This window comes from Typopeltis vanoorti, chromosome 19 (assembly GCF_054136105.1).
Source record: "Typopeltis vanoorti isolate ZY-2024b chromosome 19, IOZ_Tvanoo_1.0, whole genome shotgun sequence".
Lineage (NCBI taxonomy): Eukaryota > Metazoa > Arthropoda > Arachnida > Uropygi > Thelyphonidae > Typopeltis > Typopeltis vanoorti.
The window spans coordinates 68,731,841-68,750,259 of NC_143567.1; the positions used below are offsets into that span (position 1 = coordinate 68,731,841).

Genomic DNA, 18,419 nt, shown 5'->3' on the forward strand with positions numbered 1-18,419 from the left:
TCCCACATTCTCGTGAGTTTTCTGCTGTCCAGAGAATATTTGGATCATTTTAGTCAACGTAATGATTACCCGTTCAGTATCCATCAGAGTCATTTGACATTTTATTGCCCTTAGCAAATGAATTCGTAGGTCTGTTAGAACATCCCAGTGTTGATTTCATCCTGTTGGTTTCTGCTTCACAGCAGATAGCATCAAACTCACTGCTACGTGGAACGGTATTATTGTTTTTATGAGTTTTTACCGTAAGCTGACGCAAATCATCTGCGATCATTAGTAGTACATCCTCTCCTACCCCTTCTGTCCTTTATGAAAATACCATAATACCCTTTATACTCGATTTCAGTTTTTGCCACGTAACTAGAAGAGCCAGGTTTCACTAATGCCAGCATCTTAGGCCACAACAAAATCAACTCTATGTTCCTGGTGTTCCTTGTATTTAAGTTGTCTCCTGGCTTTTTCGTATACTAACATTTACGGTCTGCTTAGCCCCCAGTTGGGCCACTTTCTCTTTCCGTTCTGACACATACTCTGAAAAAACATGAACGCACAACAACAGGTCCATCCCTTCACCAGATTCAAAACCATACTCAATGACATTCATATAATTATCACATCTACTACCTTAGCTGCACTAATATTTACATTCTCTCCATTCTTCCCACGATGATTTAATTTCCCTGACACTTCGAATTTGGTCTCCCCCCAATGAATAATTTTTCCAGGCTCAGTACTATCATATTTCGGTAACAAACTAAATATTCTTTCTTTCAATTCTTTCTCCCTTTTTCCAGCAATCCTTACTTGAACAAATGACTTCTCCCAAAAAACATTACAATCTCTTTTTCTGTTTCTCGATTGCATTCTTCACATCCTTAAATTCTCTGTGTTCATTGGAATCACGTAGTAATGTGTTTGTTCAGCGAAGCAAAGGTTCAAAACATTAGCCTTTGTTTTTGACGTCCATCCATTTGGGCACCATTTTTACACACTTCCTTAAATCAATATATGTACAGTTTACCCTTGAACAATGTGTGTGTGTGTGTGTGTGTGTGTGTGTGTGTGTGTGGAGGGGATTAGGGACGCCCACCCCCATGCGTTGTTCGAAAAATCCGCGTATAACTTTTGACTCCCCCAAAACTACTAATAGCCTACGGTTGACCGGAAGCCTTTCCTATAACATAAACAGTCGATTAACACATATTTTATATGGTATGCATGTATGTATATATAGTATATTCTTACAATAAAGTAAACTATAGAAAAGAAAATCATAAGGAAGTGAAAATACATTTACCGTACTATACTGCATTTATAGATACAGTAAGTTTATGTCGTCTGTTTACAAGATGAATCGTATGTCTGTCAGTACCTACATCAATATTGTCTTATATGGTACAAAACACTGCAGATCTTATACGTATTACTAACACTAGACATCAAAAATGAAAAGATAATGTGAAAAAGAAATTCATATTTATTTACAGGTACAACGATTCATGCATTGATAACGCAGAAGCAGCAATATGATTGCTTTATGGTAGCCTAGTGTAATCGATACGATTGCTTCACGGTAGCCTAGCTTATACACTAATGAATAAATTATTATTTTTTTATTTTATGCTAATTAATTAATTTTATGCAGTTATGGTTTAACACTACATATTTACGTTTGTTTACATTTCTCTCGACTGCAAATAATCATGTATGGTCTGTAAGTGTTTGTGTGCATAAGTTTTGATAGATTTTGACATTTTATAATAGATTTGTGTATACTTTATGGTAGTAAATGATAAAATAAACAAGTATTTACATATATTTTATGCATTCATGACATATCTAACGTTTTCTTTTTCTTTATTTTTTCGATTTTCTAGGCTACGCGGTTCGTCTGCAACTTTTTTCAAATTGTCGAAATCTCTAAAAAAAAACTCAATATATTTATTTTAAAAAAAATACAGCGTATAAGTTTGACCCGCATAGTTCAAACCCCGTTCTTCAAGGGTCGACTGTATTAGTAAATACACTAAATAGAATAATTACACTAAGACATACAATAATATACTAAAAATACATTCATTAATCTAAAAACATTAAATAAAAGAAAAAATCGCCTATCTCACAGGATCCTTAAAGCAGTTCGTCCACCAATCCCATCTCAGTATTAAAGGATAAAATATAATAAAAAAATTAAAAAATACCTTAACACCCATACTAAGTTTACATATTTTTTAGGGTGGAGTCACAGTCTGCATTTTTAGTGTATGAAGTAACCAACAGCGTGTTATTTATTTATATTTAACTTTTTAGTAGTACATTATAATTTTTTTTCTTTGTAAATCAATCTTCCGTTTAATGCCTGGAGTTAAAAAAAAAAAAAAAACGGAAAAATAAATCCACATATATAACTTTCCCCTGAAAATGAATAATCAATATATAAAATTACACGAATATACTTTAGACAAATGCCCCCTACTTTCACATTTTATTGGAAAAAAAGAGGGTTTGGAAATAAACACGATCTCTCCCCCCCTCCCAAAGGAAGTTAATTTTACTACAAAAATAGAAAATATTTTTTGCGACTTTACCTGTTTTTGTATTCCTTACGTTAGCCCGGAGCGTAAAATATGTCTGTGACTTCTCCATCAAAATGTGCAATTTAAATATATACGTAAAAAAACCCCGAAGTGCTGTAGATGAAAAATGCAAAATGGAATACATGCAGAGTATTTTTTGCAATTCACTCTTTTCAAACGACATTGCCGACAATCAAACAAGAGTATTATTCGCCGGTTCAAATGGACAACTTCCTAAAAACCGCGCTATGGAAATTTTGGTAAGCGATTTACAGAAACGAGACTGTGATGGGGGGTGGATGGGGAAGAAAACATAGCGTGCTAGTGGCGTCAACGTGTCCGGTATATATCGAGCAAATTGCAAGACATGCGCGCGCCGAGGAGTTGAAGAGGTGAAAAAAGATGCGTCACAAAACCTTAAGTTTCCCCCCGAAAAGAATCAATAAAAACGGATGCAGAAAACCACGCTTGCGTTTTTAGCTATTCAAGTTGGGTATCAGCTATAGAATGCATAACACCACTGATTCTCTCTCTTTACGGAAAATCAGGGTTAGGTTTTTCCGATGCCTTTAAAATTTGGATATGCTCAATACAGAAAACGCCATCTTAACGCACGAGCTAGTTGCCTTCTTTTCAAGTGCCTCAGACTAAATATCCTTGGGCGTTTCATTCGCTGGTATTTGAAGGAGGCGTTCGCTAAGGAACGAACAGTTAGTGGCTTTACTTACAAGCAAAGATGTGTCTCTAAAAGAGCGCCCTAATTCACTTATACATAATGACAGTTTTCCCACATGCACGCCGGTGCTGACATACCCTGAACTCGTTACTACTATCATCAAAGTGACACCCAAAGCCATTAGTTTCGAAAGTGTAATTATTAATACTAATACAGTTCAGTGAGTGTTCCAAAAATGTATTCTGTGTTTTACTTTAAAGGGGAAAAACCCACTGAAAATAAAAGTATGAGAATAAGTTTATAAAGTAAAATAAACTACAGATTATATAAATGGAATCTGACTGAGATTGTATTGAAATTAAAAGACCACTGATATTAACTGTAAGAATAAAATATCTTAACTACTTGATTAATTAATGATTGCAGGATTATATTACAAGCACTGAGTGAGTCAGTCCCATTCTTCCAGTATTGAATATCTCGCATTTTTCACAACTATGGGAAAAGACGCTGCTATTTTTGGTCAGAAAACAAGATAAAGTCTATTTTATTGAACTAAATTGATCAAATAATCATATTTTTTAAAATAATTTAAACCAGTCCAAAATTCTGGGTCTGTTTCACGAAAATAAGTCAAAGATGATTGACAATTTTTTTTTTTTTTTTATCTCCAGCAATTACTTAGTTCAGTAGGTAGGCTTTCGATTATAATTGCCAACTAGAAGAACCTCTAGGCCTTTTTTTTTTTCAGCCAATTTCCTAGGTAGTCGATCTATGGCGCAGTCAAGTAGGATTTTGTCCCAGAAACTCTTTCTTAATTTTATTCCCGTCAATCAAGAAAATCAACCGTAGAACGCACATACAGCTTCAAATAAATAATATACCGCATTAGGGTTTAGGATCACAAGATGGACGCAGTTATCTGCGGTCTCCCCCCCCCCGAATACGGTATCATATTACAATAATATACCAATTAGGATTCAGGATCACAAGATGGCAGCAGTTACCCGTTTTTTTCTCTCTCCCCCTCCCGAAATCCTGAAATCTTCGGTAGCCATAACCTCAACAATTAGTGATGATTAATTGAAGAGATCGGCTATAAACCGATTTTAAAAAGATAGAATTGTTCCACTGCTCCTATTAGAAATAAATATTAGAGATTTTTATTTTTATTTTTTGCTTCATATTAAGTCAATTTCACTCAATTGTATATTAAGTGTATAGTTGTATATGATAAAATCTAATAATGTAATAAAACACAATATTATTGTTATTAAGATAAGGAAATCAAGCTATGTTTTATTTATTTATTTATACTTATTGTAAAAAAAAATTAAATTAACTGAAATTTTTCTGTGGCACCAAAAATCACGGAGAAATCTACTTTTGTGCAAATTTCTAAACTTACAACATTCATTGGCATTATTAGCCAATAGCTCGTCGCTTTTATAATGCAAGCACGTAACACGCCGACGAAACAAGAGTCAAAAATCAGGATAATCTCATTACGAAGTTTGTTGAATATGCAATGATTCCTAATAAGGCGAGATGCATGATTGCCAGTTAGATCATGTATTGACCTGCTGCTTTATCTCTTAGGAATTTAATTAGCTTGCTTCGGAAAATAATATATGATACACTTAGTAAAAGAGGATCGTTAAGAGGGAAAAGTCATCTTTTTTTTTTTTTTTTTTAGTTTGGTATGTTGCGTTCTGAGAGAGAGAGAAGCATTATGAGATAATACTGAGAGACAGAGTAACTTAGGTAACTAGATATGTTGCAATTTTAAGTTGCCGATCTCAAAAATATAATTTTTTATATAATGGATTAAAACAACAATTAACTTATGAAATAATTTTGATAAGTACAAATTTGGTAAGTACCAAAATAGAGTACGTTCCTAACAATTAATCTGCCATGCTTTTCATTGTTGTTACCAGTAATTTAACAATGAAATAAAATCACAAACTATCGTTTGGTAAATCACTAACAAACTTGCAAGTATAAATAATTGTTCATTTCACCTTCACGCGCCATGCATTGTATTGTTAACAACAGTCTAACCAACTGAAATTAACCAGCCAATAACGAACAACACATTTTTAAATTTCCCATCTTCTGATAGCCCATTTACCACAATTTATGGATTCAAAAATAAGCAATTCAGTATCAAAGTTAACTTTTTTTTCCTCCCAGCCCTGTCTCTTTTTAATGCGAAGTGTGAAGATCATTAACCTTACACTTTTTTCACAACCAAGCCTTCGATTTGACCAAACTTTTTTTTTATTATCGAAGGCGTCATCTGTCATGTTCAAAAAATGAAAAAGTGGAAATAAAAAACAGAATATAAATACCTTGGCGAATACTTTAAACTCATTGCATGAACACTAATCTTCTTAAACTTCTGCCACTGTCCCCCACTCCTTGTATTTTTTTTTATATAGCTTTATTCTTTATTAGTACTCCCACAAGCTGTATCGATAGTAATGTATTATATCCATCATTAATCTTAGAGAACATTAACTGTCTACTCTGGTTTACATCTATTCTAAAGTTCTTAGAGAAGGTTCTTGCAGTCTTATATCGATGTCCCGTTCTTTTGTGATCATTCTTCGCGTATCTTGTAGGAGTTGCAGATACCAATACATCTTAGGATATCTTTGGAAATTTTTAGCTTTTCTATATATTTTTTTCTTTCCGTATAAATGCGTTTTCTTTCCAAGTAGCTATTTTCAATGAACGAAAAGGAGTTATAGATGTTCACAGAGAAGACTCAATTACTTTTCGTTTCACTGGGACCTGTCTTGACCCATGGGCAATTGATTAATTTGTGGAAATGATCAGAGAGAATAGGGAAAAATTGTATATTTATAATTTTAATATATGTTTGAAAATAAGTGGGTTCGTGTCTCGCATTTAAAGTACATTCCTATGAAATGTTTTTTTTTTTTAATTTTTTTTTAACTGAAACTAACATCAGTTGGTCTTTCTCATACGGTAATGGATGGGTTATGCTTCCAGAAATTCAATTATTTATTTATTTTTTTAATGAAAAAAGTAGACTTCGTTGGCCGAGTGGTTAGAGCATCTCTACATAACAGACTGCCAATTCAAATCTCGCAGTGGGCATGGCTTATTGGAGGCCTGAAGTGGCTTGAAAACGTTCCACGTTAGTCTCTAGAGCACGGGTGGCCACTTACGTTCTATGGGTCAATTTTTTTCCCATACGAGTTCAGATGCGCTATACAACTCTTGTACCCTTAAAAATTCGCTGTAAAAATATGTTAATAATATAGACAAGGTTTACTTTTAGAAAAATTACAAAACTATAAATGTTCACAAAGGACAAACAAGGTTGTAAACTGATTGACAAAAACCTGCGACGCACCGCTGTTGCTAACACTTGGCGCTTCAGGATCATGCAAATGAATGCGCAAAAATCTACCCGAAACAATAAAATCGCTAAAAATAATTTCTAAGTTTTAGCTTTATTTCTACAATTCAGTTTTTGGTTAATACTTTTTGTATAAATAAGCTTACTTTTTTATTATTATCATTGGGGTTCAATGTGCCATTTTTGGCGCATGCGCCAAAGATTTCCGAGTTACGTAATATGCATATAAACTGCTACTATTTTCAACCATGTGAAAATAGTAGCAGTTTATAATAGGCCTGAAATATGGGATATGAGGGCGAGGAATTGGGAAAACATGAATCCAAGCTGACAACAACGAAGCCATCACCATCTAATGGACAGCGAGCGATGCATACAAACCCATCGAGAAGTGGCGTGTCACTCCCTTAGCGTTTGCAAGGACAGTCAACAGGTCGTCAAGAAAAGGGAGCTAATGGGGTTCATCCTCAGAACTAATGCATAAAATTCCAGGGTTTTACTGGCTTCCACCAAACATGCCGAAAGCTAATTAATCATATCAGTTTCAGGTATTTACCAGCGAGGATATTTTCCTCTCTGTTGGAAACTCGAGTAACAGGCTTAGCCTGCATGCAACACTTAGCAGAAATGATTCCACTAACAGCACCTGTGTCCTAGCAACGTTCTCCGTAATTCTTCCGACCGTTAAACGCTTTAGCCATAACGGGGGTTATTAGCATCGAAGTCGATCTACCAAACGAGGCGAAATATATCTTCGTATATCGTTTTGCCAGTCAGTTTCGAGGGGGATTTCTTGTTGATGGTGTGGGTCGTCGCCTATTAACATACAAATTCCTGCTGTCGGTATATATTTGGAGTTATGGCAGTAAGTTGTCTCATTACAATTTATAAATTAATCTACAAATATTTATACTATACGTATGCTCATATTGACTTTAATGGTAACAATATAACTTGAGATATTAGACGTTTGCTTGTGCTTCTAGCGCCATCTTTCAATGAAGGGTTGAGATGCTGCGTTAATCTATTACCTGTAATTGATTATTGTAATTTGACTTGAGCAGAGTACTTGAAAATCTAATTTATCATTCATTAATTGAAATTAAATGAACATTTCACATAATAATACAGCTATAAACCAAGAGATATACGCATTTAAGGAGAGGGGAGGGAAAGGAGAATTAGAAGCAGAAAGAGAAGGAGAAGGAAAAAATAGACTGATGAGGAGGAGCGAAAAAATGTGAGAAGAGCAGAAAAAAATAGAAGCTGAGGAGGAGCATAAAGAATAGAATCTGAAAAAGAGAAGCAGAAAGAATAGAAGCTGAGGAGGAGCATAAAAAATAAAAGCTGAGGAGGAGCATAAAGAATAGAATCTGAAAAAGAGAAGCAGAAAGAATAGAAGCTGAAGAAGAGAACAGAGCAGATATAGATTTAGGTAGGTAGTATCCTGTTATTAACAAATGCAGCTATTTAAATATTCAAAGTTTTATTTTGCATCTCTAAATGCAACCCATTTATGTTTCGAATTCTCCTTTTAAGAGCAACAAACACATTTCTACTTACAAGTCAACCAATGGTTTAATAGTGCCGAATGCACTTGCACACCAATTCTGTACTTAATGAAGCATCGCGCAATAAAAAAAAAAAAAAGTCTACAGCGTATACAACTTTACAGAATCACATCAAATCTTTGTAACCATAGAAACGCATACCTCTTAAAGATGATTACGTATTAGAGAAGAGACGAACCGTTACAAGTACTCCGTACTTAAACTGCTAGCTATGGTGTATGTGTGTGTGTGTGAGGGGGGGTGTGAGGATGGGGAGTACGTCATTTTCGATTCTCTCTAGTATCACCGGTTTCCATAGTAAACACAGATGTCAAATCGCTTGTTGTCATAGTAACAAGCATTTAACGTGCAGTTTCTGTTGTTATGTGAATCTAAAACGCACTTATTAGCCGGTATACATGCTGCTCTGTCCTTGCTTTTCACTCTGACTTCTATTTTCGTCAGTGTCTGTGTGTTTTTGTGTGTGCGCGCGCTCCTTATAAATACCATATCGCTTCTTTTGGACAAATTTCGGGCGTTGTTTAATTATGTCTCTGCATGATTTCACACAACTGGGATTTTTCTTGACATCCGGTACAGAAGCAATTGATCATCCGAGCCGAACACTATATATTATATATCTGTTAACGGAGGATCATTTTCAGACGAGAATAACATCCTTTGTCTTGCGCAAGACATTAGAATAGAAAAGATCGAGTTGTGCAGGAAAAACTCAATTGTGTTTGAGTGATGGTGATAGACAGTCGCGCTGTGCACAAAGACAATAAAACTAAAGTCTAAATGATCGCTCTTTTTCATTTCTATGCTAGAAACAGCATCATGAAAGAAACATAAACCCGTCTATCTCCTCTTTATGTGCCGTTGTAAAGGGAACTGCGCTAGAGGAGGAAGAGGGGGGAGGGCAGAGAAAGGGGGGAGGGCACGGAGAAGAAAGAGAATGAAAATGTTTCCCAAACATCGTTAGTCTTCCTTTGAGTTATACTGGATGTGATTTGTCCAAGAAAATATCCGATAAAAATTCATAACACACGAACAAAGCAATGTGCCGACAACTACTGATAAACCCAATGGGTTTGCTGTACGTAAACCTAGCAGCGATTAAGACAATTAATCACAACGATTACGACACTTCGCCAAGCCGGAGCAGTGCCGATAGCATGCCAGCCTTGACTACGGATTACCATCTATAATAAGTACATTTGATCTGGGGCCTCTACTAATTTGTGCCCCGATGAAAAATTATTCTTCGGATAGGACATTACCTGTTTGCGAAATTATGTTTCGGAGCAGAATTAACTGCTCAATGTTACATTTCGTAAGGGTCACTGATTATTGGCTGCATCATTCTTTTCGGCAGAAAATTAGATGCTGACGGATTGTTCTTCAGGAGAAATAGCGACGAAATTATACCGCGCACACTACACTTAAGTGATGGGAGATACATCCAAGTGTGGATGTTTGACAGAATTGTATTTCTGACACTTCATTATGTGCTTCTTGGGGCTGACGTATACCCTAGATTAGATGCTAAGAGTTTCTACTTTCCATAAAATATTTGTCGATCCACTCCTCGATGTCTATGATTATGAGCATGGTAAATAGAGTACATCAAAGCCAGCATTGACTTTGGAAAAATATGAGTCGTTTTTGAAAGTCTTGTTTGACATTTGAAGGGATGAAATATTAATTATTTCATCCTGTAAAATATCCTTTAAAATCTCAACAAGATGACGATAATAAACGAAATAATTGAAAGGTAGTGGTGAATATAAAATTACCAACAATCGAACAATCTTAAAACGAGATAAATTTCGAAAATACAAAATTTGCAACGAAATTTTAAACAATATAAAGCTATAAGCAGTGAAAACTACATGGAATCGTCAACAATGTAATCTACAACAAAGTTGTAGATTACATTGTTGACGATTCCATGTTGTTTACAACTTTGTAAACAGTGAAAACTACATGTAATACAACAAAGTTGTAAACAACACGGAATCGTCAACAATGTAATCTAAAACAAAACTGTAAACAACATAAGCAGTGAAAATAACATGGAATCATCAACAATGTAATCTACAAAGTTGTAAACGATATAAACGTATAAGCAGTGAAAACAAGAATTGTTAACAATGTAATCTACAACAAAGTTAGGAACAATATAAAGCTATAAGCAGTGAAAACAACATGGAATCTTCAACAATGTAATCTATAACAAAGTTGTAAATAATATAAACCTATAAGCAGTGAAAACAATATGAATCGTCCACAATGTAATCTACAACAATATTAAATATTCAACAGCTGGAAGTTCTAAAACTTTTTTTTTTTTGTAGTTTTCGTGCAAGCATTGTTGCAACAATGGGGTTTCGCTTCCATTAAGATATGACACGGCTGCTCTTCTAATTGTTAAACCTTCCACGCTTGTGTTGAAGCTTGGCTGTAATAACTTAGCTGCTGTGGAAGGCGTCACAAATGGCGGAAACACATCACAAGATAAGTACAGCATCAGCTATAGCGTGACCAGCATGGTTCACTTCTGCTGCCTTAATACAGCTATCCTCCGTACTAGTTACAGCAAGGCGGTGAAGCACGAGATAAAACGCGCTGCTAAATCGTGCCTCCTATACAGCTCTTCCTGAAGGAGTACAACGGGCAGAAAATGAGCGGCTTGAGATGAGAGATGGTTTCTGGGTGCACAATTATGCAGCCAAGAAATCGTGCTGAAAAAAAAAAAAACAAAGAAAGAAAGAAAGAAAATGTACGCTAAGATAGAGCAAGAATCATTTTATATTACATTTATGGTTCCATTTGATTGGCCATTTTGTTATTTGAAATCCCTTTTAAGATTTCATAATTGAATGTCTTTATAGAAGTTCTAGCAATTCATTTACTGTCAAGATTTATACCTAATTAGTTCAGAACATTTTAGTGTAGTTTATGACCGCTAGGTGGCGCTTTATACAATAAAATTTCCTTGATGTCGAACGAGTCGCGGGCAAGCCATTGTTAATGAAAGTTATCGATGTAGAGCTATCCATTGTTAAAACGTTATTGTTAATATTACATTGTTAATATAAAACCAATCGCAGCATTTACAATTGCAAACTTCGGTTTATTTTCTGTAATTTATATTCTCTATAATTAACGGCTTTTTTTTTCCATAAGATTTTTTATTTCATTGTCTTTCCTCTCTATATTTTATTGCTCCACCACGCTCTTAGGAACTAAACTTGGCTCCTTGTACATCAGTTATCATTTTCTAGTGACACATATCAATAACAATACAGTTAACCTTATTATATGCTCATATATGAAAGCGGGTTTTGCCAACCTAAAGATAACATAATCTCGCTATAATACAAAAACGTAAAAAGATGAGTTCGTGGTGCCATCTATCGGATGCACAACGAACTATCACCTAATTATGCATATTTCTTATATATGAATATAAATAAATAAATAAGCTACCATCTGTGAGTCAATAAATTATGATGTACTTTTATACCTGAATAAAAAGTACACAATTAAATAAGCACGTTGACTCTCGTAAATATTCTAACAGCTTATATTGGAAACTAGAAATGGTATCGAAAGATTACTGACGATACACACGTTATGTAAGCAATAGAAATAACATTCCATTCGAGTCGCTTAGTCAGTTAGGAAATTTCAACGGTCCATTTAACATCAGAAGCCCCATTGAATGAGATTTTTCTGTTACTCATTGTCCGTAGTGATTTAAAAGGACAAGGAAATCGGCCAAACAAGCGGTCCACTGATATGCGTACAACACTACCACCAGACTTTTACCGATGTCTATCTCACCACGGCGCTGGATAAAAAAAGAGGCCAAGACAATCACGAATGTACAAAGAACAGGGTGACACTTAAATTTCCGGTCACATCGTTTTGTGCCATTACAGCAATCCTTAGTGTTCGTCGAAACACAATGGACCAAACGATCAAATGCAGCACGGGCAAAAGGAAATATCATCAATCAAATTCAGCGTACAGGAAAACATCCCAGCACAGAAAATAAAAAAAATAATAAAAAAACTAAGCGATTGTAGCAATCAAGATGATTGACCAACCAAAGGCTATAACAGCATTCTCTTCTCTGCCTTGCATGAGACGAATAGTAGGAAGCTGGTTCGCAATTGTGTGTGCGCGCACACACACACACACTAAACAAGAGTTTAGCAAATGCGGCATTTTCTTCTTTTTTTTTTTTTTTTTTCAATCGACGTGGCTTAAAAAATTCCCCGGTTGTGATTTTAATCCTAAAAAGAAGACGTAAGAGTTCTGAATTTTTTTTTTTTTTGCATTTTTTATAATTATTTTAATTATGGAAAAGTAATATAAAAATTAATATTACTTTTTAGCACATAATTTGATATTTTAATTTTGTTTAATTAATTAGGAAAAAAGTAATTAAGCGCCATCGTAATACAGTTGGAAGAACGACGGAACATTACAACCCTTTGACTGAAAAATCCCGAATTCGATTCTCCTTATGTTGAGAAGAATCTTTTTTTTATAGACTTCAACCGAAGATGAGTTATCCAATCTCGTATGAAACTGTAGGGTTTTTTCTTCCGGATTTTTGAGTCTTTTTTTTTATACCCGCACACAGACAAATCGGCCAGAGAACATGCACAATCGATTCTCCGTTCAATCGGTATTGATAATGTTCTTTAGTTGGAAAGACCCGGGTTCAAATCCCGTATAGGATGCGAAAAACCTTTACGAGGGCTTTTTCTTGAGTTGCCTTCGACCGTAAATCCCAAAAGATGCAATCAATACGCAATTATAATTAGCAGATGGTAGATAGTGAGTTATGTAGTGTGTGTAGGTGGAGTAGAATGCCTTCTAGCGATAAGTTCTTGGACTTTTTAGCGGTATCATGTAATAATAATTCAAATAATTAGATTGTTCGTATCAAGTTTTCACGATCTTTACATAAAAAACAGTTTTATGTACCAAGTGGAGCGCATTTTTTAAAATAAAGTACCAACAGATCACTTTACTGAAAAATACTAATGTTCGTCACCAGATGGCGATACGTATTCCAGAGCGGATGGAAGGGGGGAAACGAATAATAAGAATCACTGCTTTTATAAAATTCTAAACTTCCTTTGCTCACAATGAATTATGTAACATTACCACTGAATTTCAGCTTTTAAGCCTGATTGAATTAGCAAATTAGTATTCTGTTAGTTATCTCGCGATACATCACGTAATGAGGATGCTATCTCGTCGTACAGTTAGGATTAACCGCTGTTTGGAAGAGTCCAAACGCAAGCACACAAGTCGCTTTGGCATGTAACTGGCTAGCGACGTCGTACATAACATTTGGAAACAGAACATAATTTCATACAAAAACACAGAACGAGAAAACGCAATAATTATAACATTATACTAAAGACTTTTATGTAATCGCAGCTTTTCCAGGGATGTATTTCTCAATTGTCAATTAAAATAAAGCAAGGGATTATAGGCCCACAATAAAACGAACCAAAACAGGGAGAGAAAGAATTACAGGAGAGAAATTGAGATTATCTAATTACATTGTAGCAGATAGGGAGATTTACTTAATATTTAGATACATCTCTCTCGTAACGAAAACTTTAAGATGAGCCAATGGAATTGTTCAGTTAAATATCAGTTTACTTTTGTTACTGGCCAGATGTTTTTGAGGATTTATTTTAAGATTTTTTTGCTCTTCAAATGAGCGATTGGGGGAGGAGATATAATGGTGTATAAAAAGGGAAGAGGAATAACGTTGTAATGCGATTTTTTTTAGTACAAAAAGCTGAATATCGTTTACCAGGTCTGGTGAATACGTGTGAGATTTGCTTCTTCCAAACAAGCAAGATGGACGATGAAAACTGATACTATTGCGATTGGCGACACAAGGACGGTTTTTTTTTTATTTATTTTTTATTTTTTTTTATTTTATTTAATGAAGCATGTTTGACATTGGAGTTGCTGGAAGGACACTTCGATTGTTTGCGTTATGAGACTTCAACAGTTTAAAATAAAGTACGCACTAAGCATTCTACAAAATTCATACATCGATGGCTGAAGACTGATTCTTCTCCAAGAATTCACTATTGACAAAATTCCTTTTCCAGGATTTGAAGATAAGTTGTTTCAACCATATTTGATTAACCACAAAGAGAGAAAAAAAAAAAAATCAATTTGTGTATTTCTTTTAGTAAATGGGGGAAGATGTATTTGGTTTATACGACATGCTTTACCCAATGTTTCAATCACTTTAATTCATTTATTAATACAAACTTTTTTTTTTAATTTTTGATGAAAACAACAAAAAAAAATTAATTAAATTAATCGAAATTACATTAAACATGGCGTCGTTATTATTTATACTGATTGTGCATGCATAATCACGATCTATGTAAAACCCTATACGAAGTTTAGTTATGAACAATTGACTGACTTGAATATATTTGCCACTCCTATTCTTGATATCACGTAGATGAATTGGATTAAGGTCGTGAGAAAAACGGTAGCAGAGAAACAAACAGCCCTCCCCACACACACGCACTTACTATGCCATCTTTCGGAAGTAAACAAAAACCACTGACGTCGTGTTTGATGCTCATTTTGCCTCGCCAAATTGATAACTCCTACCAGCTAATCAACAAAGAAAAACGTACCGGCTTTGTTCACTCGGCCTTCCTCCGTGTCCGCCCAAACGAGACAGCCGACACCTAATAGCGCAACACCCACTCCTAGAATGTGTAGGATCTTGTATCGAACTTTCAGGAATATCCAAGAAAGAGCCAAGACAGTTGGGATGGTAAAGCAGTCCAGCAGCTATAAAACAGAGGTAATAACATACTTATTAAGTCGTTCATGGGAAATAAAACAGAATATAATACATTAGTTGCGAACACACACACACACATAGTAACAATTTCGCGATACTCTTTCTACACAGATTTCAATAATCGTTTAGATTTTTTTAAATTGTGATATTTAAATTAAAAACATCACAATGATGTTTTTAATTAAGCGAACCCACACGGATCTACAATCATAAAATACATACTTAATCCCTCATTTGGAGGGCTCAACCAGTCCTGAGGGATGATGAGAGAATCCCCATCCCATTCATGTGTCGTCTCCTATCTACGAGGTTAACTACGGGAGTAAAGACATGTGGTGAGGACCCTATCTCTTCCAAATATAGTCGTAAGTATTCATGACTGTAATCCGTGTGTGTTCATGAGGCGGTTTACCTGTTCTGAGGGACGAAAAACCCGAGTTTCGGGTGAAAAAACCCTCTACCTCCGTATGAGACCGGTTAATTCATTTTTAGTCGAAAGAGACCAGATAAAGTTACAGTAATGTTTACACACACACTTATTAAGTTCTATTCTATTTGTTTATCTGCTGAATTACTTACTCTATGTTTACTTAGCAGGTAAATTTACATGCTAAGTTGCATTTTTGTCTATGTTTATCTGTTAACTAAGTTACATTATTGCTATGTTTATTTGTTAAGTTGCATTTTATTTTTGTCTGTTTATCTGTTAACTAAGTTGCATTGTTGCTATGTTTATTTGTTAAGTTGCATTTTTGTCTATGTTCATCTGTTAACTAAGTTGCGTTATTGCTATGTTTATCTTTTAACTAGTTGCATTATTTCTATGTTTATTTGGATTGCATTTTTGTCTGTGTTTATCTTTAAGTTGCATTATTGCTATGTTTATTTGTTAAGTTGCATTTTTGTCTATGTTTATTAGTTAAGTTGCATTTTATTTTTGTCTGTTTATCTGTTAACTAAGTTGCATTGTTGCTATGTTTATTTGTTAAGTTGCATTATTTCTATGTTTATTTGCTAAATTGCATTTTTGTCTATGTTCATCTGTTAACTAAGTTGCGTTATTGCTATGTTTATCTTTTAACTAGTTGCATTATTTCTATGTTTATTTGGATTGCATTTTTGTCTGTGTTTATCTTTAAGTTGCATTATTGCTATGTTTATTTGTTAAATTGCATTTTTGTCTATGTTTATTAGTTAAGTTGCATTTTATTTTTGTCTGTTTATCTGTTAACTAAGTTGCATTATTGCTATGTTTATCTGTTAAGTTGCATTATTTCTATGTTTATTTGCTAAATTGCATTATTTCTATGTTTATTTGCTAAATTGCATTTCTGTCTATGCTCATCTGTTAACTAAGTTGCATTATTGCTATGTTTATCTTTTAACTAGTTGCATTATTTCTATGTTTATTTGGATTGCATTTTTGTCTGTGTTTATCTTTTAAGTTGCATTATTGATATGTTTACCTACTAAGTTGTATATTTCTGCATTTGTGTAACTAAGTTGTATCCGAAGTACGTATTGTGACCTAGCAACTGCGCATTGTCATTTCAATGCGATTTAATTGAAGCAAACGGATATAAAAGGAATCATGGCAGTAAATGCAACCAAAAAACACTGACCTCCACGCTCTGAGACATTCCGGAAATGAGCAGGGTGACCAGCAGTCCCCATGACTTGACTTTCCAAAGTCCATTATTGATTACATTTACGATAACATTAGTGGCCTTTGTGCTTTTCTTGGGCATCGAAAGGTCACCTTCACAACTGTTGTTAACAGTGGGTTTGTCCCGAAGCACTTAACCTACCTAATATTTCCGGACTCAGTTATCTGTCGCCAGAAATATTTGATGTTGGTGTTCGTTCATCTGTTGCTCCCTCTGTCCACAACACTAGCAATTTATGTAGTTGCAGACATCCCCCGTCGCTGGCTGACCCTTCATGTTCGCCATCGATTTCTATGAATTAAAGATAATACGCGGCCTTTAGCTGACGCGACTACATGACATCCCATCCACAAGGCAGGCAGGCTGAAAGAACTCATAATATTTGTTCGTCTTGTGGAACAACTACATTGGACGTATGGATAGATGGATCCCCAGGGTACGGGTGACGCAAGAATGCACAGCTAACATCGTAGCGACATCTGTATGTAGTCGTTCGTATAATCCTAAACTGCCTGCGTTTATTTATAGCCAACAAATCAAAACTTATTTATTCTTTTAGGGATTTAGATGACCATTGCAAAGTGAATCTCGTTTTCTTAGTTTAAACCATACACACCAGATGTCGCTTTATACAGCAAATTAGTGTTCAAATGAAACTCACATTTATCTTTTTTTTTTTTTTTTTGTCACGTTTCTGCTTCACGAGCGGTTCGTGTTAGCAGACCGCGAGCCTAGTTAGCAACAATTAGTGACGTAACAATGAAGGTGAACACAGACTAACTCACACATGCTATCATATTGGAGCAGACAAATTGCTGCATTTCGAGAAACCGTAACGATACAATTAGGGTGCTGATCATGCGGGTCAGAGACGCTGGGATGGGAGGAGGGGGGAGGAAAAGAACTGTAACTTGGCTGTGTGCACTGATTTGCTCAGCAGATGTCTTGTTATTTAATAGAAACCGGAACGAAGATGGGGATGCCGCGGTAATGACATTACCCAAGCACCCTCAGGAATGAAAGAAAGGCCTAAGTAAGAAGTAAAATGAAAGCCACACACAAATCCTCTTCAGGAAAAAACAAAACAAAGCAAAATAAAAATCGCTTCTGGCTTCGGCAACGCGCCACCCAACGAACAATTCATTATAAGTCCCGACGAAGTTTTCAAACAAAAAGAAAAAAAAAAAAGAAAAACATTCACTTAGAAATAACTTCTTACATACGCTGATCAGCTATGAAAACGTCGAGTGCATCGAGTTTGCCCAGGGACACTGATGTTTAATGACAACAGCCCGCACCGCCGTTGAAAAAAACTACACCGTGTAATTAGACACAAACTACCCCCCTCCGTCTCACAACAAGTCTAAGACGTCAAGATGTAAAAACATAAGTAGACAGGTTGATTTTCTCTCCAGCGCTGCTATAGGACGTTAGTTTTTTAGGGTAAGAACCAAAATATATTAATTCGCAATTCGTTCCATCATATTTTTAAAAAAAAAACTTCCTCGGTAGTTGGAGAGGTGAAACTAGTTTGGAGTATTTTCGTTAATTGACGACCGATGTGTGTGTGTGTGTGTGTGATCAATCTTGAAAGTTATCCAGAAACTGCAAATACTAGAAGATATATTCTTTCTTAACGTGTTCCCAATGCTTCCAATAGTAAATCTGTCAGCCATATT

The 18,419-nt window shown here is 35.1% G+C and overlaps 1 protein-coding gene across 5 annotated transcripts in view; it reads right to left on the minus strand.

The window, feature by feature from the left end:
- Window positions 1-18,419, minus strand: part of LOC150096226 (solute carrier family 35 member F1-like) — a 593,479-nt gene that overhangs the window by 126,103 nt on the left and 448,957 nt on the right. For all 5 annotated transcript variants that reach the window (XM_090409172.1, XM_090409169.1, XM_090409168.1 and 2 more), the window contains exon 4: window positions 14,901-15,060. In XM_090409172.1, the coding sequence (XP_090265298.1) occupies window positions 14,901-15,060 (160 nt within the window). The remainder of the gene's footprint in view (window positions 1-14,900; window positions 15,061-18,419) is intronic.